We start from the raw sequence: 26,133 nt of genomic DNA, 5'->3' as shown, positions 1-26,133 counted from the left end.
CATGTCCGACCCATCACGACCCCATGGACAATGTTCCTCCAGGCCTCTTAATTACATTACAAATACAATAATCAAAGTGTTTAAAGGCCTATCAAAAAGATAAATAAAGGTGGTCGGGATTCTCTAACATTATGGGTCAATTTCTTTTTAGCTCTTTGGGAAAAAAATCATGCTTTAATGTACACCCTAACAGGTCAAAGTCAGACAGTTGTTTTGTTCCAGAGAATTTAAAGTTTACAGCTACAGAACTAGCATTTGTTCATCTGAATTTTCATTATGTTTCTTTATCTCTTTTACAGTTTTCAGTTATGAGTTCTTTTTTTTTTCTTAGCCCATACATATCATTATTCTACTTTCTCCACAGTCTCCAAGGAGCGTCACCCAACATTCAGTGATTTCCCCTATAATTACCCAAAGAATCTTACTAATGTGGTTTTTTTCTCAACTCTTTCAGGAATTCTCAGACACAGCTCCAAAGGATAGCTCAAAATTGAAAGGGTCTGTTAATTGTGGGATCAGAATGTGAGAGATGTAACAATTGTGGGATCAGAATGTGAGAGATGTAATATTCTTTCTTAGAAAGAATATTTACTCTAATAAGTGAGAGTTTTCCTCCCTTATGTTTCATTCTTACAGATAGAACTGGTTCTTATGTAGTGAAAAGTGTTTTCTTGAAGAAGATGGAATTTTCCATGGTAGTGATGGCAATGTTGTCACTGTTACTGTCAGGAGCTACATGCCATATTCTGCATACTAAAACATGTTCTGTGGGGAAACTTCCCTTTATTAAGCACAAGTATTTTCTGCCAGGTGATTTCATAATGGCTGGGATACTAGCTCAGTTCTCCATGATATGGGATCCAGTTGGTTTCACAAGGCACCCATCTGAAGAAATGATTAATGAGCTCATGTAAAGACTTTTTCTTCTTAACTATAGCATATCTTAAACCATATATCTTTCTCTAATAGGCTGTCCTGTACTATTTGTAGCTAAATCTATGTTAATCATTTAATTATTTCATTTAATATTAGGGAACAGTTGCATGCTTTGAATTATTTTCCAAACAGCTGTTGAGCATGCATGAAACACAGACTTAGAGCATCTCTGCCTTAATGAAACATCAGTGACTTTTATTGGGATAAGGTCTATCATTATCCCAGAAAAAAATATAATATATAATATTTGTCCTCAGGTTTACTCCAAACACTTTTTTCATGCCTATATCCACCATAAAACATACCCAAGAAGAAGATAAAAATATAAGCCTACATATGGGTTTTAATACAATCATTTTCCTTCAAGCAATTTATCTGTTTCTAGTAAAAATTATTTGTGATGAATTAAAAGAATCATAACCTCCTGCCTAGATCCACACAATATATCTTTCATTGCAGATTTTTCCTGCAGAACTACCAACATATCCTGGCCTTGGTTTTTGCTGTAAAGGAGATAAATGAAAATAAGCCTATATTATCCAACATGAGCTTTGGTATTGACATCTCTAACAGTTATCCCATGGCGGGATTGACTTACTTGGCTTCCATGGAGCTTCTCTCAACACGTGGCAGATTCATCCCCAACTATAAGTGTGATGCCAAGGACTGGGCAGTATCTGTTATTGCAGGACCTAACTCTTACATCTGTCCCTTAGTGGCAAACATCTTGAATGTCTACAAGATGCCCCAGGTGAGATTTTTTTTTCTTGGACTAAGTATACACTGTAAGAATAACCTTGAAAGGTGGGAGGAAGAACTGCAGTTCTATTTTTAAAAAAGTTTAATAAAAGAAATTTGAGACTAAACCAGAAGTGTTCTTTGAGAAAGCATCTCAGGATTGACACCCACTCCTCCCCAATTCTCTGGAAAGTTAAGGCAGTGGAAGGGAAAGTGTTTTACTACTTGAAAGGTTAATGTCATCCCTTTCAGATTGTCCAGGGTAGCAAACCAAAATCACACATACTAATAATTCTTCTATTGTAAGGTTACAATAACAGATTCTTGCAAGTCTTCAACTACCTCCCATTTGTTTCTTTTACAAAGTAATGTTTACAAAAATACAACAAATAAACCAACTTTTCTTTTTATTACTTTTTTGTGGTTTGGAAATAAAGTGGTAATCCATACAATGATGAACAACATACCATGTGTTTGCAGAAGAGATAGATAATTTTAGGTACTAAGCAATGGATGGAAAGTAATCAAGGAGAGAACCAACCTAGAATGAAGGAGAAATTTCATGACAGAACAATTAATCAGTGGAATGATTTGCTTCCAGAATTTGTGGGTGCTCCATCCCTGGAACATTTTAAGAAGAGACTGGATAGTCACTTTTCTAGAATGGATGGGCTTCCTGTCCAAGCAGGGGGTTGGATAGAAAACCTCCAAGGTCCCTTCCAAATGTATTATTCTGTTATCCTGTTAAAGTTCAGGGATTACTGAATCAAATTACTGAATCAAATCTATGGCATTCAAATATTAAAATAAAGGAAAAACTGGTTTCTTGAAGTTGGTGAGGACCACAATCTGTATCATAAACTCTAATACCCAACTATTTTAAATCATTTTTCCCTAGCTTCTATATGGATCTGCTCCAATGAAAGATAATAGTGAAAAGACAGTTTTCTTTCATCGTTTTTTCCCAAACGAGGAGCTTCAGACGAAGGGGATTCTTCAGCTGCTGTTGCATTTAAAGTGGGTATGGATAGGGCTGATTTCCCAACCTGATGAGGGTGGACGGAGTTTTGTACGGAATGCCCTTACACTGTTTGTCCAGAAAGGTATTTGCTTTGACTTCATGCAAGAGTTGCCCAAAGAAACTTTTTCTAATCACATTGAATATCTATTTAAAGATTTATGGTGAAAACCACGTCATTGGTATTTTCAGAACACTTCCCTATCTTTCAGAATATGAGGATATACCAGTAAAGAGAAAAGACAAAGTTTGGATCATGCCAGCCCAGATGGAGTTCACATCAGTCCCTTTTCAAAAAATACACCCTTTGGACTTTATTCATGGTGCCATATCTTTTGCGGTTTCTTCCAAGGAGGTGACTGGGTTCAAACCATTCTTGCAGATGAGAAGCCCTACTTCAGAAGATCATTTCACAAAATTGTTCTGGGAGCAGGCATTTGAATGTTTTTTTCTTAAAGATAAGTTAGATGAGAATGCTGGAGTGCTGTGCACTGGAGAAGAGAAGTTGGAGACTCTTCCTAATTCTATCTTTGAGACCACCATGACTGGGCAGAGTTACAGCGTTTATAATGCAATCTATGCTGTGGCACATGCCTTGAAAGCCATGTTTTCATCCAAATACAAACACAGAGCAAGGGCGGACCATGGAAGGCTGATGATTATCAAGGAAGAAACATGGCAGGTAATAATAAAAGAAATCCCAATGACAAATTGATGAAGCCTCTCTGATGCCATCAGGTGTTTTTTATGACTACAAAATATGTACATTTCAGGTGCAGTATCCACATAGTTTACACAAATTCATGGTTTATGTTTCAGGACAACATACTGTGTAGAAACTATGTAAAAAAGATCCAATTCAAAAATTAGATTAAATCAAGCTTCATAATTCAGTTTGAAATTTTGTCAAACCATTTTACTTGGTAATAATATGGTTATTAATATTATGGTTCACTTGCACAGTAGTATTAGCAACTTCTAAATGTACATTTAGTGTGGATATTTATTTCTCCAGATCAATTCCATTTATTTATTGAATTTATATGGCCACCCGTCTCATACATGTAACACTGGACACCATGCACAGTTAAAACACAAAGCTAAATTATCAACATAATTCAAACACAAATATTTGTGCTTGATTTGCTTCCATTTAGCTCCATCCCTACCTGAGAACAGTCTTATTTAACAACAGTGTTGGGGAAACAGTTTTCTTTAATGAAAAGGGGGAATTGGGAACTGGATTTGATATCATCAACTGGATCACATTCCCAAACAAAACTTTTCTTAAAGTCAAAATTGGAAAGATAGATCCACTGACTTCTCCAGAAGAGTCTTTCATGATTTCTGAAGAAAACATCATCTGGCCGACCATGTTCAACCAGGTATTTCCTACTGATGTTTCAGGTTGTATAAAATCCTCCCCCCTACCATATTCAGAAATTACTTTTATCATTTGAGTGACTCATTAGTAATAAAATTAAGGCAATAAAATATGATGAAAAATGAAAGAGCAGAGATCAGATTACACAGGTGTTCCATTATTAAACTTGTCTTTCCAGAAATCTATGGGCATTCCTGAATGTATGCAATTACCAGCTGTCATTCTCAGGTTGGCCTACATAGGAAACCATCTTTCACTTATAAAAGCTGGAAATTATTTAATAATAAACAAGCGACATGCTGAGATACTGTACTAGTTGAAATATCTTATTCCTGTCCATTGCTACCTTATAATTTGATTATATTCCAACAGCATATTGTCTAAGACACATTTTAAAATTCTCTGCAGTATTTATTTTCAGGACCTATTTGGCAGAAAGGACTGGACTCAATGAAAATGCAGATAATTCCAAAGTTTAATTTCACCAACAAAGTGGGATAGATTACCAATCAGATTCACCTCAAAGGTGCTTTTCAAAGGCAACTGGACTTTTACCGATCAGATTGACCAAAATGGAGTTCGAGGGGAGTCCAGTTTGAACAATTAAGCCTTCAGGAAACCTCTAAGGTCCCATGGAAATACATGGGAAATACATAGGACACATAGGAAATACATAGGGAATACATGGTTCCATGAGGACATATAGACAATGTCACATTATTATGGTGGCATTCATTAAATGTGCCTATCTAATAATACATTGAATTGAATCATATATATAGAATTTCTCCAAAAGCTATGCAGATTTGTCAGAATATCATATACAGAGTGAAATGTGAGTGTATAAAATACAACTATTGAACTCTCTCCGGGTTTCATTTCTGAATAGGCATTACCACTTTCTGTATGCAATGAAAATTGTTATCCAGGCTACCTCAAGAAAAAAATAGATGAGAAGCCCTTTTGCTGTTATGATTGTCTTCCTTGTGCAAAAGGGAAAATTTCAAAAAGATTAGGTAAGATGTGCCATGTATATAATTGAGAAGACTTATTCATTCTCACCAGCAATATTGTATACCTCTCTGTGTTTAATCTGCACGGTATTGTTCTCAAATGTAATCAGTTATTCAGAATTTGGAGTATTGGCCTCATTGAAGCAAGATAACCTCAGTATTAGATGAGATGTATTTGAATATTACTAGCTTGATGAAAAGTTTTGCTAAGGCTTTTGCGGTGGGAATCTTTTGGCAAGGGATAAAGTGCACCTGTTTGGAAAACAAGTCCGTGACCGTCCAGACAACAGTATTCCCATTGCTTTCTGGCAATTCCACTATAAAATCCATGGCTATTTCTCTCCAGGAGGCTGTGGGATTTGCCACTGTTTGTAATAGTCCTGGCGATTTCCCTTGCAACCTCTTTGCAGTCGCACATTTTGGGCAACTGGCTACATAACTTTCTATGTCCTTTTTTATTGATGGCCACCAAAATTGCCATTTAATTAAGTGTAAAGTTTTTACAAATCCAAAATGCCCTGCTGATTTTGTGTCATGGCAAAGCTGCATGAAAGTGACTCTTTGGGTTGTTGGTATATATAACTTTTCCCCTACCCAAGGCAACCCGTCTCTCATTGTGCACACATTTTTGTTTTTCTGGAACCATTCATCTGTTTCCAAACTTTTGGGGAATTCAATTCCAGTTTGGCTGTCCAGTTGTGGTTTTAATTTAGCTTGGGTTCTGGTGGTTACTGGTGCTGCCAGTTGTGACTCTGCCATCATCGGTTTAGCGTCTGTGGCTCGTGCGCTGTTACATTGGGGCATGCGAGATAGTATATCTGCCAGGAAGTTCTTTCTCCCTGGTAAATGTTTAAGTTTAAATTGGAACTGGTGAAAATGCTGGGACCAGCGGGCTTGTTTGGGATTGAGTTTCCTGGGCGTTTTCAGAGCTTCCAAATTTTTGTGATCAGTCCACACCTGGAAGGGGATTTTGTTGCCTTCCAGGAACTGTCGTCACGTGAGTAATGCCCAACGTATCCCGTATGCCTCCTTCTCCCATACGGGCCAGCACTGTTCTGTTTCTGTGAGTTTCTTGGATGTATATGCACAGGGTTGCAATTTTCCATCATCGTTTTCTTGTAATAGAATAGCCCCCACTGCCACATCACCTGCCTGTATTACGAAGGGCTTATCTATGTCTGGGTGCCTTAGTACTGGTTCGGCAGAAAAAAGACTCTTTAGTCTCTCAAACGCTGCTTGGCACTCCATTGTCCATGTTAGTGGCTGGCTAGGTTTTACTGAGGATGCTCCCTTCATTTTTAGTAAGTTAGTGAGGGGCAAGGCTATCTGGGCAAATGAGGGGATGAATTGGCGGTAAATGTTTGCAAAGCCCAGGAAACTTTGTAGTTGCTTTCTTGTGCAGGGTGGTGCCCAATCTAATACTGCTCTGACCTTCTCTGGGTCCATTTCAATGCCCTGGGGGGATATGCAATAACCGAGGTAGTCTATCCTTTCCTGGTGGAATTCGCATTTTGAGAGTTTGGCATATAGGTGGGTGGCTTGCAGTTTCTTTAAAACCGCTCTGACAGGGTTGACATGTTCCTCTTTAGTTTCGGTGAAGATAAGAATGTTGTCCAAGTAAACAAGGACCCCCTTAAACAGGTGCTCCCTTAGAACATCATTGATTAATTGCATAAAGACTGCAGGGCCCCCTTATAATCCAAATGGCAAGACTTTGAATTGATAGCGCCCCATGGGGCAGTTAAATGTGGTCTTCCATTGTCCCCTTCCTTAATTCTCACGTGATAGTAAGCTTCCCTTAGGTCTAGTTTAGAAAAAAATTTCCCTTTAGAGAGATGTGGCAGCATGTCTTTCATGAAGGGCAGAGGGTATAGGTTGCTTTCACTGATTGTATTCAGGGCCCTATAATCCACGCCTCAGCATAAAGAGCCGTCCTTCTTCTCTCTAAAGAGGACCGGGGCAGCCACTCTGGTATTTCTGTTAGTCCCTTTTCCTCTCCCATGGATGCTTTTTCTATTCTTGATTCTGGTAGTCCCCCTTGGGATTTTAAGTCCATAGGGTCCCCCTTCAGGAATTTGATTTCTGTTGTCCTCCAATTTACCCAGGGGCTCCATTTTTTTAACCATTCCATCCCTAAGATCATTGGGCATCCATGCCTGGGGTCACCACAAACGTTATGTCCTCCTCATGTTTGCCCAGGGAGAGGTGTATTGGTAGAGTGGCTAGGGTAGCTGGCACCCCCCCCCCCCGCTATTGATCCATCTAACTGGCCAAATGAGATTGGTTGTTCCAGTCTCCTTGATGGAATGCCCAGGTTCCCCACTAGTGTTGGACTAATGAGGCAGCGGGTGCAGCCAGAGTCTATTAAGGCTTTCACCTTCACAGCTTCGGGCATGGAGGGAATTAATATAGTCATGTCTTGAAGATGGGTGCGATGCATCCACTTACCAGGGGTTCGCCCTCCGAGCTGTCATCTGAGGCATCCACACACCCTGCAGTGTAAGCTGGAGTTCTTTCCCCCTGATGAGCAGAGGTGGGGGGTTCCGCAATTTCCATCATTCTCATGGCAGTTTCTTTTGGCTTAGCTGAAGACTTTCCAGATTTGCTGATTGGGGATCTGTCTGGGTTGCGCTGGGGTGCTTTGGAGCGGCATTCTACAGCTCGATGCCCTTCTCTTCCGCACTTGAAACACCCCATTTGCTTCTTGGCTGTAGCCAATGGTTTCACTGGTTCGTGTGTCAACTCAGGCGGGGAGCGACTCCATTGTTTTCCTCGGCGGTGTCTCTTCAATATGTCGATCTCTGCTTCCTCTGCCAAGATGTACCATTCCTAAAGTTGATGTGGGTCCCCTTGGGGAAGGCAAGCGTCATATAGGTCATAATTTAGTCCGTCTTTGAAATGGCTAAGGAGGATGTCTTCTGGCCAGTTCAGTTTGCTGGCAATGGCCCAGAATTCTTGTGTATATTCAGCCACCGGGTGTTTGCCTTGCCTCATCGTTTTTATCCTTTCTCGGGTTTTGCGATCAGCCAGGGGGTCTTCAAATCATCTTCTCAGAGAGGACATGAAACGGTTGAAGTCATTGAGTTCTGGGGCATTGGAGTCGTGCAAGTTCACCACCCAATCTGCAGCCGGTCCGTCCAGGGCAGATTACATGATCCGGAAGCGGGCTTTGTCACTGGGGATGTCCCGCCTGTATTCCTCCATGTAGCTGAGGGCTTGGGTTAGGAAAAACCCCAAGTGTGTTGGCTCCCCTTTGAATTTCACCTCCAACGGTGGACGTCTTGGAATGGATCGGTGCCTCCATTGTTGGTGGTAGTGTCTTCCATCCAGATCGCCATCTGTGGTTTGGTAGGGGGTGGGGACTACTGGATCAGCAGATGTCCCCGGGGCTGCAGGTTCCACTTCCCCCTTGGTGTCTCTCCCTTTGCGGCTCCAGGCATTGGGGCGGCCATAGGGCTCAGGATTCTCTTCTCCTAGGGAGCTGAGAGTTCTCTTCATCAGGTCAATAGCTTTCTCTAGGATCCAGTCTAAGTACGGTGCCCAGCTTTCTCCCTCTTCACTTGCGTGCAGGGATTTCTCCATCTCCTGCTTCCATTCTGGTTGCTTGGCCCCCCGTCTCAGGGTCACCTTTCTTGATTCCTTTCCCCATTCGCTTTTCTTTCCAACGCCCATTGACCAGTGAGGCTTGTGTCCCGTGTCTCCACCACTTCTTCTACTGAGGAATCTGACCTCTCGGATCCCAACATCTGGCAAGGTTCCAATTGGGTCAGCTGCTCTTTTTCAGAGAGTTTCCCCCTTTCTTGCTCCATTGTCTGACATGGTAATTTTTTGCAAAATCCCCCGGCAAGGGTCTCCCTTCCAGGTGGATTAATTTTGCAAGTCCTGTCTAATGTAAGAACCCACCCCACTTTGCATCTTAAGAAGACAGAACTCTTGGAATAATTCTTCCTTTATTAAGAGAAAATGGTTACAGGCGTTCTAGACAGGACTTGGGGTCCAAGCTCTCCCATTCAAGGTTTTAAGGGGTTTCTCAGTAGCCCCACCCAATCATCCCCTACTTCCAGCGACAGTCTCAGGCATTACAATCCCACCCCCTTTTCCTTACTGCCGGCTGGATGGAGACTTCAGAGAAAACTACATGAAAGGTAATAGTCCCCTTTGTTATGATTAGACCTTTTGGTGCTATCCTTTGAAGTGTATTGAAGGAAGTGAGGGCCATAAAGCCCCTTTGTTCACCACCTTCCCTTCATTGTATGACAGAATCCCGAGAAGGCAGAAATGGGGTTTTTTATAGTTGATAATTAGAGATGAAATATAATTGGATTCTGACACTCAGGTTGGTAGTTGAACTGTTAATTTGATCTCCAAGCGTGGCGATTTGGCTGCAAATGTTTCATCTCCATTCAGGGAGATATCTTCAGTGTGCTTTGAATAGTGCTCTTGTGTCAGAAAACTGACCTTTAAATTGGTGTGGGTGTTATTTGTCCAGATGTTTTTGAGTCATGGTCAGGAATCGGGCTGTTTCACTGACTGATTTGTTATTGTGAATTGAATATGATGTGTAAAGAAGCAAGAAAAATGAGCTTGTCCTTGCTGGAGAGAAGAGAGCACATAAATAGATATGAAACATAAATATTGGTCCTTCTCCTGGTCTGATAATGAACTACAATCTTCATGGATCTTTCACCCTTATAAATAACTGGAATTCTTGCTAAAACATTTGTCACCTGAGCATGAAGAATATTCAAAATGAAAAAGCTTTTGAATTAAGAGAAATTTCTCCAAAAGTTAGGTTCTCTCTTTTTAAAGGTAGAAAAGTCACTTATTAAGAAGAAAAGTGATAGATTTTGACTTATTTTCCATAACATACATCAGTCATTAAGTAAAATGTCCAACCAGATGAGCTCCAAAAGAACTATCACACAGTTTCTCTGGAAAATAAGCTAGGAAACTCTGACCTATTATAAAATTTTCTGTTGCACTTTCCTTCCATCTTCCAACATGACACTGAGATTGATACAAATAACACTCTTGGTGTCTATTTAACCAAATATATAAAGGGTACTTTTCTGCATGTGGATGGTCCCATTCTTAATTTTTAATACTGTAATGCAAGTAAAATGGACATAATTAACTAGAAATAAATGGAGTTGCTTTCATAGCTTCTATGGGCCACCATATTTTCTCTGAAGAGTCCTTTGTGCTCTCTGAACTTGGTGGTTTTCTTGCAGATATTTCATTACCAACTAGGTAACATCATCGGTTCAACAGTAATGATGTTGACTAGCACTGATGATGTTACCATTATGAAATGTGTTGGTGTTGAAGGTGTTGAAGCCATAGGAACCCTGGGAGGAAGTGATCATGAAATATTAGAATTCAACATTATAGAAGCACAAGCAATAGAACACAGTCAAATCAGAGTCTTGGACTTCAAGAGAGCTAATTTCAATAAACTTAGAGAGGGTTGGGAAGGATTCCATGGATGAGAATCCTCCAGGGGAAAACAACTCCAGAAGCTGGGAAATTTTGAAAAATGAGATAATAAAAGCACAGTCTAGCACAATACCAACAAAGAGGAAAAACAACAGCTCTCAAAAGGAACCAGCAAGGCTGCATAAAAAACTCTCTGACAAATTGAAAGATAAAAAGGACAAGTATAGAAAGTGGAAAGAGGGGAACATAACTAAGTCAGAATATCAGCAAATAGCCCGAGCCTGCAAAGATGAAGTGAAGAAAGCCAAGGCTCAAAATGAACTAAGGCTTGCGACCAAAGTCAAAAATAACAAAAAAAGCTTCTTTCAACATGTAAAAAACAAGAAAAAAAGTGAACGAAATGATTGGTCCATTAGTGGGTGGAAGTGGCAAGAAGGTGACAAGCAACAAGGAGAAAGCAGAACTATTTAACTTGTTTTTCGCATCTGTCTTTACACAAAGGGAAAAAACAGACCAACCTATCAAAAATAGTGCCATAAAAAAACAAAATAGGAACACAAGTTAAGATAGTCAAGAAAATAGTAAGTGAGCACCTGTCCAGCCTAGATGAGTTCAGATTGCCAGGACCAGATGGATTACACCCCAAGGTTCTCAAGGAACTGGCAGATGTGATATCAGAACCACTGAATTATATCTTTCAAAGATCCTGGAACACAGGGGAACTACCAGAGGACTGAAAAAGTGCTGATGTAGTTCCCATCCTCAAAAAAAGGAAAAAAATGGATCCAAGAAATTACAGACCTATCAGCCTGACCTCAATACCTGGGAAGATCCTGGAAAAGATAATCAAACAACGAATCAACAAACACATAGAGGCAAACAAAGTCATTACTAAAAGCCAATATGGGTTTGTCAAAAATAGATCATGCCAGACAAATCTTATTGCATTCTTTGACCAAGTGACAAAATTAGTGGATAAGAGGAATGCTGTGGACATAATTTACTTGGACTTCAGTAAGCCATTTGACAAAGTAGATCACAATCTACTACTTGATAAGATAGAAAAATGTGGGGTAGACAGAATCACCACCAGATGGATCCGTAGCTGGCTGACCGGCCGTACTCAGCGAGTGGTCCTCAATGGAACTGCATCTATATGGAGGGAAGTGTGTAATGGGGTGCCCCAGGGCTCTGTTCTGGACCCAGTGCTCTTCAACATCTTCATCAACAATTTGGATGAAGGGATAGATGGGGAACTCATCAAATTTGCAGACGACACCAAGCTGGCAGGAATAGCCAACACTCCAGAAGACAGGCTTAAGATACAGAAGGATCTGGACAGACTTGAACACTGGGCACTAACTAACAAAATGAAATTCAATGGTGAAAAAAGCAAGGTTCTACATTTAGGCAAGAAAAACCAAATGCACAAGTACAGCATAGGTGGCACCATGCTCAATAGTAGTAACTGTGAGAGGGACCTCGGAGTCCTAGTAGACAATCACCTAAATATGAGCCAGCAGTGTGCTGCAGCTGCCAAAAAGGCCAACACAGTGCTAGGCAGCATTAACAGAGGGATAGAATCAAGATCACGTGAAATATTAATACCACTCTACAATGCCTTGGTAAGGCCACACTTGGAATAATGCATCCAGTTTTGGTCACCACGATGTAAAAAAGATGTTGAGACTCTAGAAAGAGTACAGAGAAGAGCAACAAAGCTGATTAGGGGACTGGAGGCTAAAACATATAAGGAACGGTTGCTAAAATTGGGTATGTCTAGTTTAACGAAGAGAAGGACAAGGGGGGATATGATAGCAGTATTCCAATATCTCAGGGGCTGCCATAAAGAAGAGGGAATTAAGCTATTTTCCAAAGCACCTTAAGGCAGGACAAGAAGCAACAGGTGGAAAACTAACCAAAGAGAGAAGCAACCTAGAACTAAAGAGAAACTTCCTGACAGTGAGAACAATTAATCAGTGGAACAGCCTGCCTCCAGAAGCAGTAAATGCTCTGACACTGGAAGTTTTTAAGAAGAGACTGGACAGCCATTTGTCCGAAATGGTGTAGAGTTTCCTGCCTGAGCAGGGAGTTGGACTAGATGACCTCCAAGGTCCCTTCCAACTTTACTACTATTATATTAAATGTCTGCAAGAAAATAACTGATCTCAGATAGCACCAAAGGTTTCTCATTTCAACTCTGAGTTATAAATAACTTCCCTTATTATGACTGTAATCCCATAATTCGCAGTAGAGTCAGGGCAACTGGATGGAACTGAGCATTTACTGGCTGGATGCCTTTCCTGACACCATGTGGAGTTGGCAGCAGATATTTTTTCTTTACACTCTAAGAGAAACATCTCCCGCTATTGAATTGTCAACCACCCAAGTGGGAGGAGAGCATCTTAAGCACTAGGCCATGATTCAGCTCTGAAATTCTGATCAATAAACAGTCCTTTAATGTTTTCTTTTGCAGATGCAGTTGACTGTTTCCAATGTCCAGAAGATCAATATCCAAATGAAGCCCACAATCTTTGCATCGAAAAACATATAACTTTCTTGTCTTATGAAGAACCTTTGGGAATCACTTTGGCCACTGTAACTGTCTTCTTTTTTGTAACTTCAGCCTTGGTGCTGAGGATCTTCATTAAAGAGTGGGAAACCCCCATAGTCAAAGCCAACAACAAGAATCTCACCTATACTCTTCTCATTGCTCTCCAGCTCTCTTTCCTCTGCAGTTTTCTTTTCATTGGACAACCTGATCAAGTCAAATGTCTCATGCGACAAACTGCATTTGGCATCATCTTCTCTGTAGCCATTTCTTGTATTTTGGGTAAAACAACCATAGTGGTTCTTGCTTTCATGGCCACCAAACCAGGATCCCAAATAAAGAAATGGGTGGGGAAAAGGCTGGCCAACTCCATTGTCCTTTCTTGCTCTCTGATACAAGTCACAATTTGTGTTGCATGGCTGGCAATTTCTCCCCCATTTCCAGATTCAGACATGCACTCCATGGCTGAAGAAATTGTACTAGAATGTAATGAAGGATCAACCATCATGTTTTATACTGTTCTGGGCTTTATGGGGTTCTTAACTGCTATCAGTTTCACAATAGCCTTCCTAGCTAGGAAGTTACCTGATAGCTTCAATGAAGCCAAATTCATTACCTTCAGCATGCTGGTGTTTTGCAGCGTTTGGGTAACATTTGTTCCAACCTATCTGAGCACCAAGGGAAAGTACATGGTGGTGGTGGAGATCTTCTCCATTCTGGCTTCAGCAGTGGGGTTGCTTGCCTGTATCTTTTTCCCAAAATGCTACATTATTCTTCTGAGACCTGATTTAAATAGAAAGGACAAACTTATTAAAAAACACTGAATTGTGTTTCTGAACCTTATACTGTTTGGGAAAATTGAGACAGATGCACAAATGCACAAAATAAATATTTGTCTAATGTTGGAATGTGCCTAGGTTTATAATCATATCAACAAATAAAGTACAATTTCCTCCCATGACAATTTTGCCCAGCATTTTGCTTGCCATTTGCTCAGATTTGTTTAGTCTTGGGTCTTCATGGATCATGGGTAATGCTTTGAAGGAGGCTTAAGTATAAGATTATAGTTACCAAAATCCAATTCAGAGCTCTTAAGAAGCTAAATCCCTATCCACATTTGACAGTAGTTTCCAACTTTCTTTTAGAGGGTAGGTTACTGAGTAAATTGTGTAGATTAATTGTCAGAGCAGTCTAGGTACATGGATGCATGGATGGGAAAGTCAAAGTTCATCCACTGAACATGCTAATATATGAACTTTGGTTTTATGGAAGTAATCCTCTCCACCTATCCTTTTTATGGACCCTCACTAATACTTAATCTAACTAATAGAATAGATATTTCAGAGACATTAAGCATAAAGCAATGATGCTGCATTTATCTTCCTATTACCATCTTTGATTTTTGATTTTTTTTTTACTTTCTTTTCTGGAAGTTAAAATAGGAATCCAGATGAACATTACACTATTGCGTTCTCCAATATTCACAACCAATCAGGCTTAACAGAAAATTGGTCCATTTTCACTATAACATTTCCTGAATCAAGAGTTTATCATTAATTTTTTGTTTAGTGCCTCTATGCTCGTGAAATAATCTCCATTTTTCGATGTTGGCTGAAAATCTTTTGACTCCAGATGACTGACTGGACATGTCTTCCTGTTTTCTTGGCAAGTTTTTAATTTTAATTTTGTGATCATGGAACTGAAATGAGCACGACTATGAGGATCTCTAAGAAGTAGTACTCCTTCAATAACATCATAACTTCAATTGGTCTTTTAAAGAGTGGATATTAAATAAACAATCCATAAAAAATTAAATATGTATTGATTTTGCAGAATATTTAAATATCAAGAGATAAATAAAGAGAATTGTAGCTCAGAGTTGTCACTTGTTGAGTTGCTGCATGCATCCCTTGATTATATTAGCATCTATCAGACAAAGTTGCTGTAATTTGTTCGCAGATCCAGAGGGCCAATGCCTTTGGAGCAGTCTGGGTTCAGTATCTGGGAATAGTTTGAATCTATTGAGCCTGAGAAAACGGATCGGTCCTTATCCATCTCCTCTTTATATCCGAGTGACTTTCAAAACCAACAAACATTCTACCCTTCTATATAAACTCATTGGATCAGTGTTTTTTGCTGGTTTGGTTTCTTTCTCTGATTTACATTCCAGACAGTGGTGATTGGCAAAGAGATGTTGCCTTTGGCCCTCACTGTGCGATGTTCTCAGTAAGAGGTATCATCAGTTCAAAAAAGTGGCATACTATGGCTCTTATTTTCTAGAAAGGTGTATTTGATGGGTCCTAGAGGGTGGAAGGAAGGAAGGAAGGAAGGAAGGAAGGAAGGAAGGAAGGAAGGAAGGAAGGAAGGAAGGAAGGAAGGAAGGATTTAAATTTTATAAATAAGTGAATTTCTTATTTTAGTATTTGTATATTATCATATTCTTCAATTTATTTGTCCATGTAGTGAAAGAAGTAATGGTAAAGGACAAATAAAAATAAATAATTTCAAGTGACCATTATTTCTTTACTACAAAGAAACTGATTCAAGTTATGTTTTTGTATATGATAAAAGGGGCAACATTTGTAGCAGCAATCAAATTTCACAATTAATGAGGAAGGAGTCCTGTGACTGGTAGATTATTATTTTTTTCATTTCCCATATACAATTGATAAAGAGATTTGATGCAGGGCTGTAAAATATCAGTGGTGGATAAATGGTGGTGGCTGATGTCACTCATCAAGCCAGATAAAAAATATATGGTTCACACCGTGTGACTTTGAGGATATGGAGTAAAAAATCATTTAAAATGAGTGAAAAGAGCCAAGCTATATTTTTATTTTGCAATAAAAACAGTATTGAAAAAATATTTCCAATGGTATTCCTTTTGCATATTCACTTGACATTACACACTGTTCCCATCCCAAAGGACTCTGTACAGCTCACAGGCCTGTATCCATTAGAAAGCTTAAAAAGAAATGTCATGATTTAATTATATTGTTGTTGTTAGTTGCGAAGTCATGTCTGACCCATCGCAACCCCATGGACAATGTTCCTCCAGGCCTTTTAATTACATTACAAATACAATAATCAAAGTGTTTAAAGACCTATCAAAAAGATAAATAAAGGTGGTCGGGATTCTATAACATTATTCGTCAATTTCCTTTTAGCTCTTTGGAAAGAAAATCATGCTTTAATGTACACCCTAACAGGTCAAAGTCAGATAGTTGTTTTGTTCCAGAGAATGTAAAGTTTACAGCTACAGAACTAGAATTTGTTTATCTGAATTTTCATTATGTTTCTCTATCTCTTTTACAGTTTTCAGTTATGGGTTCTTTTTTTCCTAGCCCATACATATCATCATTCTACTTTCTCCACAGTCTCCAAGGAGCGTCACCAAACATTCAATGATTTCCCCTATAATTACCCAAAGAATCTTACTAATGTGGTTTTTTTCTCAACTCTTTCAGGAATTCTCAGGCACAGCACCAAAGGATAGCTCAAGATTGAAAGGGTCTGTTAATTGTGGGATCAGAATATTAGAGATGTAACAACCTTTTTTCCTAGAAAGAATATTTATTCTAATAAGTGAGAGTTTTTCCCCTTATGTTTCATTCTTACAGATAGAACTGGTTCTTATTTAGTGAAAAGTGTTTTCTTGAAGAAGATGGAATTTTCCATGGTAGTGATGGAAATGTTGTCAATGTTACTGCCAGGAGCTACATGCCTTATTAAAACATGTTCTGTGGGGAAACTTCCCTTTATTAAGCACAAGTATTTTCTGCCAGGAGATTTCATAATGGCTGGGATACTCTCTCAGTTCTACATGATATCGGATCCAGTTGGTTTCACAAGGCACCCATCTGAAGAACTGGTTGATGAGCTCATGTAAAGACTTTCTCTTCTTAATTTTTTGCTTTGGGGAACAGCCACCACATGTGATAAAATGTTCCTTCTCTGATTTTACATTTCCAACACTTTGGGTCTATATTTTTATACATTTTAGCCAATCTCGCTCATGTAATCAAGCTCATGTAAAGACTTTCTCTTCTTAACTATAGCATATCTTAAACCATATATCTTTCTCTAATAGGTTGCCCTGGCAAATAAATACATAAACACACTTATGACAACTCTCCTGCTGGTGTTTTTATTCAAATTCCATATTGAGATTTTCTTGGTTTTTTTTTACTGTTAAATGAATCGTTAGTGATGTACTATCAAGGTGCTGTACTATTTGTAGCTAAATCTATGTTAATCATTTAGTTCTTTCACTTAATATTAGGGAACAGTTGCATGCTTTGAATTATTTTCCAAACAGCTGTTGAGCATGCATGGAACACAGACTTAGAGCATCTCTGCTTAATGAAACATCAGTGACTTTTATTGGGATAAGATCTATCATCTACAATTATCTAAATATCTAAGAACTAAAAACAATATATATATATATATATATATATATATAAAAGAATATGGGTTTTAATACGATCATTTATCTTCCAGCAATTTATCTGTTTCTAGTAAAAATTGTTTATGATGAATTAAAAGAATCATAACTTCCTGCCTAGATCCACACAATATATCTTTCAATGCAGATTTTTCCTGCAGAACTACCAACATATCCTGGCCTTGGTTTTTGCTGTAAAGGAGATAAATGAGAATAAGCCTATATTATCCAACATGAGCTTGGGTATTGACATCTCTAACAGTTATTACATGGCGGGATTGACTTACTTGGCTTCCATGGAGCTTCTCTCAACACGTGGCAGATTCATCCCCAACTATAAGTGTGATGCCAAGGACTGGGCAGTATCTGTTATTGCAGGACCTAACTCTAACATCTGTCCCTTAGTGGCAAACATCTTGAATGTCTACAAGGTGCCCCAGGTGAGTTTTTTTTTTCTTGGACTAAGTATACACTGTAAGAATAACCTTGAAAGGTGGGAGGAAGAACTGCAGTCCTATTTAAAAAAAGACTGATAAAAGAAATTTGAGACTAAACCAGAAGTGTTCTTTGAGAAAGCATCTCAGGATGAACACCCAATCCTCCCCAATTCTCTGGAAAGTTAAGGCACAGGAAGGGAAAGTGTTTTCCTACTTGAAAGGTTAATGTCATCCCTTCCAGATTCTCCAGGGTAGCAAACCAAAATCACACATATTAATAATTCTTTTATTGTAAGGTTACAATAACAGAGTCTTGCAAGTCTTAAACTACCTCCCATTTGTTTCTTTTACACAGTGATGCTTACAAGAAAAAAAAAACAACTTTTCTTTTGTTACTTTTTTGTGGTTTGGAATTAAAGTGGCAATCCATACAATGATGAACAACATATCATGTGTTTGCAGAAGAGATAGATAATTTTAGGTACTTTACTTGATTTATTCTTCAATCTGAATCTACGATGAATGTCAGCTCTGGAGATTGTCTAGACTATAAAACAAAATCATGAATACTAGTAGTTATGTTATTGTAAGATACTGGCAGTCCAAACTATGTGTTTGCAGATGAGATGGATATTTTTTTGTACTTGGTTTATTCCATGGAATTTTCCATGGTAGTGATGGCAATGTTGTCAATGTTACTGTCAGGAGCTACATGCCGGCTGAGCATGCATGGAAAACAGATTTAGAGCCTCTCTGCCCTAATGAAACATCAGTGACTTTTATGGGGATAAGGTCTATCATTATCCCAGAAAAAAACATAATATATCTTTCATTGAAGATTTTTCCTTTATTTCCTGGTTTGGAAATAAAGTGGCAAGAAGAGATAGATAATTTTAGGTACTTTACTTGATTTATTCTTCAATCTGAATCTACGATGAATGTCAGCTCTGAAAGATTGTCTAGCCTAGAAAACAAAATCATGAATACTAATAGTTATGTTATTGTAAGTTACAATAATCTTGCAACCCTGAATGAACTCACCTGTTTTTACTTTTATAAAGCCATGTTTAGAAAACAATGAATAATAATTTCTTTCCTTGAATATTTTATTTTGGGATGTGGAATTAAATTGGCAGTCCAAATTATGTGTTTGCAGATGAGATGGATATTTTTTCATACTTTACTTGTTTTATTTCTCAATCTGAATCATCTGAACAATTAATATACAATAATTCTTTGACATATTTACAAATACACTGAAGAGAAATGTCAATATATTGTCATGCATCCATTTTCCTACCATGCTTTAGTAAAAATATTAAGAATTCATGGACCTGATTGAGTAATAGTTATCTTGATCTTTGTATTGCACACTGGTCTTTCTTCCTTCCTTCCTACCTTCCTTCCTTCCTTCCTTCCTTCTTTCCTTCTTTCCTTCCTTCCCTCGCCCCTCACAAACTTCCTCCTTCCTTCCTATAAATATTATTCATTGTAATTCAAATATTTAAAAAAGCAATGGATGGAAAGTAATCAAGAAGAGAACCAACCTAGAATGAAGGAGAAATTTCCTGACAGAACAATTAATCAGAAGAATGATTTGCTTCTAGAATTTGTGGGTGCTTCATTCCTGGAACATTTTAAGAAGAGACTGGATAGTCACTTGTCTAGAATGGATGGGCTTCCTGTCCAAGCAGGGGGTTGGATAGAAAACCTACAAGGTCCCCTCCAAATGTTTTATTCTGTTATCCTGCTAAGATTCAGGAATTACTGAATCAACAGATTGTCAAATCTATGCCATTCAAATATTAAATTAAAGGAAACACTGATTTCTTTCTAGATTATATTTTTCTTCAAGTTTGTGAGGAACACAGTCTGAATCATAGACTCTAATACCCAACTATTTTAAATCATTTTTCCCTAGCTTCTATATGGATCTGCTCCAATGAAAGATAATAGCGAAGACACAGTTTTCTTTCATCGTTTTTTCCCAAATGAGGAGCTTCAGACGAAGGGGATTCTTCAGCTGCTGTTGCATTTAAAGTGGGTATGGATAGGGCTGATTTCTCAACCTGATGAGGGTGGACGGAGTTTTGTACGGAATGCCCTTACACTGTTTTTCCAGAAAGGTATTTGCTTTGCCTTCATGCAAGAGTTGCCCAAAGAAACTGTTTCTAATGACATTGAATATATGCTTAAAGATTATGTCGCCATGTACAAGGTTGTCATGAACAGCACTGCCAATGTTGTGATCCTGTATGGTGAAAACCACGTCATTGGCATTTTCAGAACACTTCCCCATCTTTCAGAATATGAGGATATACCAGTAAAGAGAAAAGACAAAGTCTGGATCATGCCAGCCCAGATGGAGTTCACATCAGTCCCTTTTCAAAAAATATTCCCTTTGGATTTTATTCATGGTGCCATATCTTTTGCAGTTTCTTCCAAGGAGGTGACTGGGTTCAAACCATTCTTGCAGATGAGAAGCCCTACTTCAGAAGAAGAAGATCATTTAACAAAATTGTTCTGGGAGCAGGCATTTGAATGTTTTTTCCTTAAAGATAAGTTAGATGAGGATGCTGGAGTGCTGTGCACTGGAGAAGAGAAGTTGGAGACTCTTCCTAATTCTGTCTTTGAGACCACCATGACTGGGCAGAGTTACAGCATTTATAATGCAGTCTATGCTGTGGCACATGCCTTGAAAGCCATGTTTTCATCCAAATACAAACTCAGAGCAAGGGCAGACCACGGAAGGCTGATGATTATCAAGGAGGAAACGTGGCAGGTAATAATAAAAGAAATCACAATGACAGATTGATCAAGCAATCAATTTGTAAAATAAAATAAAATAAAATAAAATTGTAGCAATAAAATCTTCTCTGATGCCACCAGGTGATTTTATGATTGCAAAACATGTACATTTCAGGTTCAGTATCCACATAGTTTTCATGTTTCATGTTTCATGACAACAGTGTGGAGGAACTATGTAAAAAAGATCCAATTCAAAAAAATTCATTAAATCCCAGATTCATAATTCAGTTTAAAATTTTGTCAAACCATTTTACTTGGAGATAATATGCTTATTAATATTATGGTTGACTTGCACAGTAATATTAGGAATTTCTAAATGGTAGTTGTGTACAATTGGTGTGGGTATTTATTTCTCCAGATCAATTGCATTTATTTATTGAATTTATATGGCCGCCCATCTCATTCATATAACACTGGACACCGTGCACAGTTAAAACACAAAGCTAAAAAATCAATATAATTCAAACACAAACATTTGTGTTTGCTTTGCTTCCATTTAGCTCCATCCCTACCTGAGAACAGTCTTATTTAACAACAGTGTTGGGGAAACAGTTTTCTTTAATGAAAAGGGGGAATTGGGAACTGGATTTGAGATCATCAACTGGATCACATTCCCAAACAAAACATTTCTTAAAGTCAAAGTTGGAAAGGTAGACCCATTGACTTCTCCAGAAGAGTCTTTCATGATTTCTGAAGAAAACATCATCTGGCCGACCATGTTCAACCAGGTATTTCCTACTCATGTTTCAGGTTGTCTCAAATCCTCCCATATTCAAAAATCACTTTTTTCATTTAAGTGACTCATTAGTAATAAAATTAAGGCAATAAAATATGACGAAAAATGAAAGAGCAGAGATCAGATTACATAGGTGTTCCGTTATTAAACTTGTCTTTCCAGAAATCTATGGGCATTCCTGAATGTACACAATTACCAGCTGTCATTTTCAGGTTGTCCTACATAGGGAGCCATCTTTGAATTATAAAAGCTGAAAATCATTTAATAATAAACAAGCAACATGCTGAGATACTGTACTGGTTGAAATATCTTATTCCTGTCCATTGCTACCTTATAATTTGATTATATTCCAACGGCATATTGTCTAAGACATATTTTAAAATCCCAACTATTTTCTTTAGTTTTCTAAATTTAACCTGCAACTTTGTCACTATTAAAACATGGTCTATTTCATAATTTCTACAAGACTGACTAGATGCAATTGGAACTCTGTATCCCATGAGTAAATTCTCTGCAGTATTTCTTTTCAGGACCTATTTGGCAGAAAGGACTGGACTCAATGAAAATGCAGATAATTCCAAAGTTTAATTTCACCTATAAAGTGTAGGATAAATTACCAATCAGATTCACCTCAAAGGTGCTTTTCAAAGGCAACTGGACTTTTTTTCTTGAAAATGTTTTGCTTCTGATCCAAGTAGCTTCTTCAGTTCTCAAGGAATTGAATATTTCTCAAACATTTTAAAGGAAAAAACCACGAAAGTTGGTTGACTTTTGAAAAGCATCTTTGGGACAACCATGACCTGGATGATTGAGAATCCTCATAGATATTTACCGATCAGATTGACCAAAATGGAATTTGAGGGGAGTCCAGTTTGAACAATTAAGCCTTCAAGAAACCTCTAAGGTCCCATGGAAATACATGGGAAATACATAGGATACATAGGAAATAGATAGAGAATACATGGTTCCATGAGGACATATAGACAATGTCACATTATTATGGTGGCATTCATTAAATGTGCCTATCTAATAATATGTTGAATTGAATCCTATATATAGAATTTCTCCAAAAGCTATGCAGATATCATATACAGAATATCATATACAGAGTGAAATATGAGTGTATAAAGTACAACTATTGAACTCTCTCCTGGTTTCATTTCTGAATAGGCATTACCACTTTCTGTATGCAATGAAAATTGTTATCCAGGCTACCTGAAGAAAAAAATAGATGAAAAGCCCTTTTGCTGCTATGATTGTCTTCCTTGTGCAAAGGGGAAAATTTCAAACAGATCAGGTAAGATGTGCTTAATGAGAAGACTTATTAATTGTCACCAGCAATATTGTATACCTATCTGTGTTTACTCTGCATGGTATTGTTCTCAAATGTAATCAATTATTCAGAATTTGGAGTATTGGCCTCATTGAAGCAAGATAGCCCCAGTATTAGATGAGATACACTTGAATATTACTATCTCAGGTTGGTAGTTGAGCTGTTAGTTTGATCTCCAAGCTTGGCGATTTGGCTGCAAATGTTTCATCTCCATTCAGGGAAACATCTTCAATGCGCTTTGAATTGTGCTCATGTGTCAGAGCACTGACCTTTAAATTGGTGTGGGTGTTATTTGTTCAGATGTTTCTGAGTCATGGAGAGGATTTGGGCTCTTTGACTGATAGGTTTGTTTTTATGAATTGAATATGATGCTATTTTAATATAAAGAAGCAAGAAAATGAGCTTGTCCTTGCTGGAGAGAAGCAAGCACATAAATAGATATGAAACATAAATATTGGTCCTTCTGCTGGTCTGATAATGAACTACAATCTTCATGGATGTTTCACCCTTATAAATAACTGAAATTCTTACTAAAACTTTTGTCACCTGAGCATGAAGAATATTCAAAATGAAAAAGCTTTTGAATTAAGAGAAATTTCTCCAAAAATAAGGATATCTCTTTTTAAAGGTAGAGAACTCACTTATTAAGAAGAAAAGTGATAAATTTTGACTCATTTTCCATAAAATACATCAGTCATTAAGTAAAATGTCCAACCAGATGAGCTCAAAAAGAGGTATCACACAATTTCTCTGGAAAATAACCTAGGAAACTCTGACCTATTATAAAATTTTCTGTTGCACGATCCTTGCATCTTCCAACATGACACGGAGATTGATACAAACAACACTCTTGGTGTCTATTTATCCAAACATATACAGGGTACTTTTCTGCATGTGGATGGACCCATTCTTAATTTTTAATACTGTAATGCAAGTAAAATGGACATAATTAACTAAAAATAAATGGAGTTGCTTTCATAGCTTCTATGGGCCACAATGTTTTCTTTGAGCAGTCCTTGGTGCTCTCTCAGCTTGGTGATTTTCTTGCAGATATTTCATTACCAAACTAGGTAACATCATCAGTTCAACAGTAATGATGTTGACTAGCACTGATGATGTTACCAAGTTTGATTATGAAATGTCTGCAAGAAAACAACTGATCTCAGATAGCATCAAAGTTTCCTCATTTCAACTCTGAGTTATAAATAACTTCCTTATTATGACTGTAATCCCATAATTTGCAGTAGAGGCAGGGCAACTGGATGGAACTGAGCATTTACTGGCTGGATGCCTTTCCTGACACCATGTGGAGTTGGCAGCAGATATTTTTTCTTTACACTCTAAGAGAAACATCTGCCGCTATTGAATTGTCAACCACCCAAGTGGGAGGTGAGCATCTTAAGCACTAGGCCATGATTCAGCTCTGAAATTCTGATCAATAAACAGTCCTTTAATGTTTTCTTTTGCAGATGCAGTTGACTGTTTCCAATGTCCAGAAGATCAATATCCAAATGAAGCCCACAATCTTTGCATCGAAAAACATATAACTTTCTTGTCTTATGAAGAACCTTTGGGAATCACTTTGGCCACTGTAACTGTCTTCTTTTTTGTAACTTCAGCCTTGGTGCTGAGGATCTTCATTAAAGAGTGGGAAACCCCCATAGTCAAAGCCAACAACAAGAATCTCACCTATACTCTTCTCATTGCTCTCCAGCTCTCTTTCCTCTGCAGTTTTCTTTTCATTGGACAACCTGATCAAGTCAAATGTCTCATGCGACAAACTGCATTTGGCATCATCTTCTCTGTAGCCATTTCTTGCATTTTGGGTAAAACAACCATAGTGGTTCTTGCTTTCATGGCCACCAAACCAGGATCCCAAATGAAGAAATGGGTGGGGAAAAGGCTGGCCAACTCCATTGTCCTTTCTTGCTCTCTGATACAAGTCACAATTTGTGTTGCATGGCTGGCAATTTCTCCCCCATTTCCAGATTCAGACATGCACTCCATGGCTGAAGAAATTGTACTAGAATGTAACGAAGGATCAGCCATCATGTTTTATACTGTTCTGGGCTTTATGGGGTTCTTAACTGCTATCAGTTTCACAGTAGCCTTCCTAGCTAGGAAGTTACCTGATAGCTTCAATGAAGCCAAATTCATTACCTTCAGCATGCTGGTGTTTTGCAGCGTTTGGGTAACATTTGTTCCTACCTATCTGAGCACCAAGGGAAAGTACATGGTGGTGGTGGAGATCTTCTCCATTCTGGCTTCAGCAATGGGGTTGCTTGGCTGTATCTTTTTCCCAAAATGCTATATTATTCTTCTGAGACCTGATTTAAACAGAAAGGACAAACTTATTAAAAAACACTGAATTATGTTTCTGAACCTTATAGTGTAAACTCTCCTCACTGTTGTGTTTCCTTTTTCTGCTAGTCTTTGCAGTTTGGGAAAACTGGGTCAGATGCACAAATGCACAAAATAAATATTTGTCTAATGTTGGAATGTGCCTAGGTTTATAACCATGTCAAGAAATAAAGTACAATATCATCCAGTGGCAATTTTGCCCAGCATTTTGCTTACCATTTGCTCACATTTGTTGTCGTCTTGGGTCTTCATGGATCATGGGTAATGCTTTGAAGGAAGCTTTAGTATAAGATGATAGTTACCAAAATCCAATTCAGATCTCTTAAGAAGCTAAGTCCTTATTGGAATATGAGTTTCGAACTTTCTTTTGGAGGGTAGGTTATTGAGTAAATAGTGTAAATTCACTGTCAGACCAGTCTAGGTGCATGGATGCATGGATGGTAAAGGCAAAGTTCATCCATTGGACATGCTCATAGATGAACTTTGGTTTTATAGAAGTAATCCTCTCCACCTAGTCTTTCTGTGCCCTCAGTAATACTTAATATAACTAATAGGATAGATATTTCAGAGACATTAAGCATAAGGCGATGATGTTGCATTTATCTTCCTATTACCATCCTTTGATTTTTGATTTTTGTTTTACTTTCTTTTCTGGAAGTTAAAATAGGAATCCAGATGAAGGATAAGCTTTTACATTCTCCAATATTCAGAACCAATCAAACTTAACAGAAAATTGGTCCATTTTCACTATAACATTTCCTAAATCAAGAGTTTATAATTAATTGTTTGTATACTGCCTTTATGCTCGTGTAATGATCTCCGTTTTTAGATGTTGGTTGAAAATTTGTTGACTCCAGATGACTGCCTGGACATGTCTTCCTGTTTTCTTGGCAAGTTTTTAATTTTAATTTTGTGATCATGGAACTGCAATGAGC

At 38.1% G+C, this 26,133-nt stretch overlaps 1 protein-coding gene and 1 pseudogene across 1 annotated transcript; both read left to right on the top strand.

Annotated features, from left to right (window-relative positions):
- The first annotated feature begins 1,516 nt into the window (after window positions 1-1,516).
- Window positions 1,517-13,900, top strand: LOC120318899 (annotated as a pseudogene).
- A 202-nt stretch (window positions 13,901-14,102) lies between these two features.
- Window positions 14,103-25,233, top strand: LOC120318898 (vomeronasal type-2 receptor 26-like). The gene is made up of 8 exons (XM_039367048.1): window positions 14,103-14,106; window positions 15,247-15,309; window positions 16,697-16,961; window positions 17,786-17,963; window positions 19,882-20,742; window positions 21,269-21,496; window positions 22,675-22,801; window positions 24,307-25,233. Exons 1-8 carry the CDS (start codon window positions 14,103-14,105, stop codon window positions 25,203-25,205), a joined length of 2,625 nt encoding a protein of 874 aa, XP_039222982.1. The 3' UTR covers window positions 25,206-25,233.
- Window positions 25,234-26,133: the final 900 nt, after the last annotated feature.

The sequence above is a fragment of the Crotalus tigris genome, unplaced genomic scaffold, assembly GCF_016545835.1.
Source record: "Crotalus tigris isolate CLP2741 ecotype Arizona unplaced genomic scaffold, ASM1654583v1 scf7180000020524.2783371122:307494, whole genome shotgun sequence".
Classification (NCBI taxonomy): domain Eukaryota; kingdom Metazoa; phylum Chordata; class Lepidosauria; order Squamata; family Viperidae; genus Crotalus; species Crotalus tigris.
Note: the sequence above shows the minus strand (reverse complement) of the source record. Positions and strands in the feature narration are given on the sequence as shown.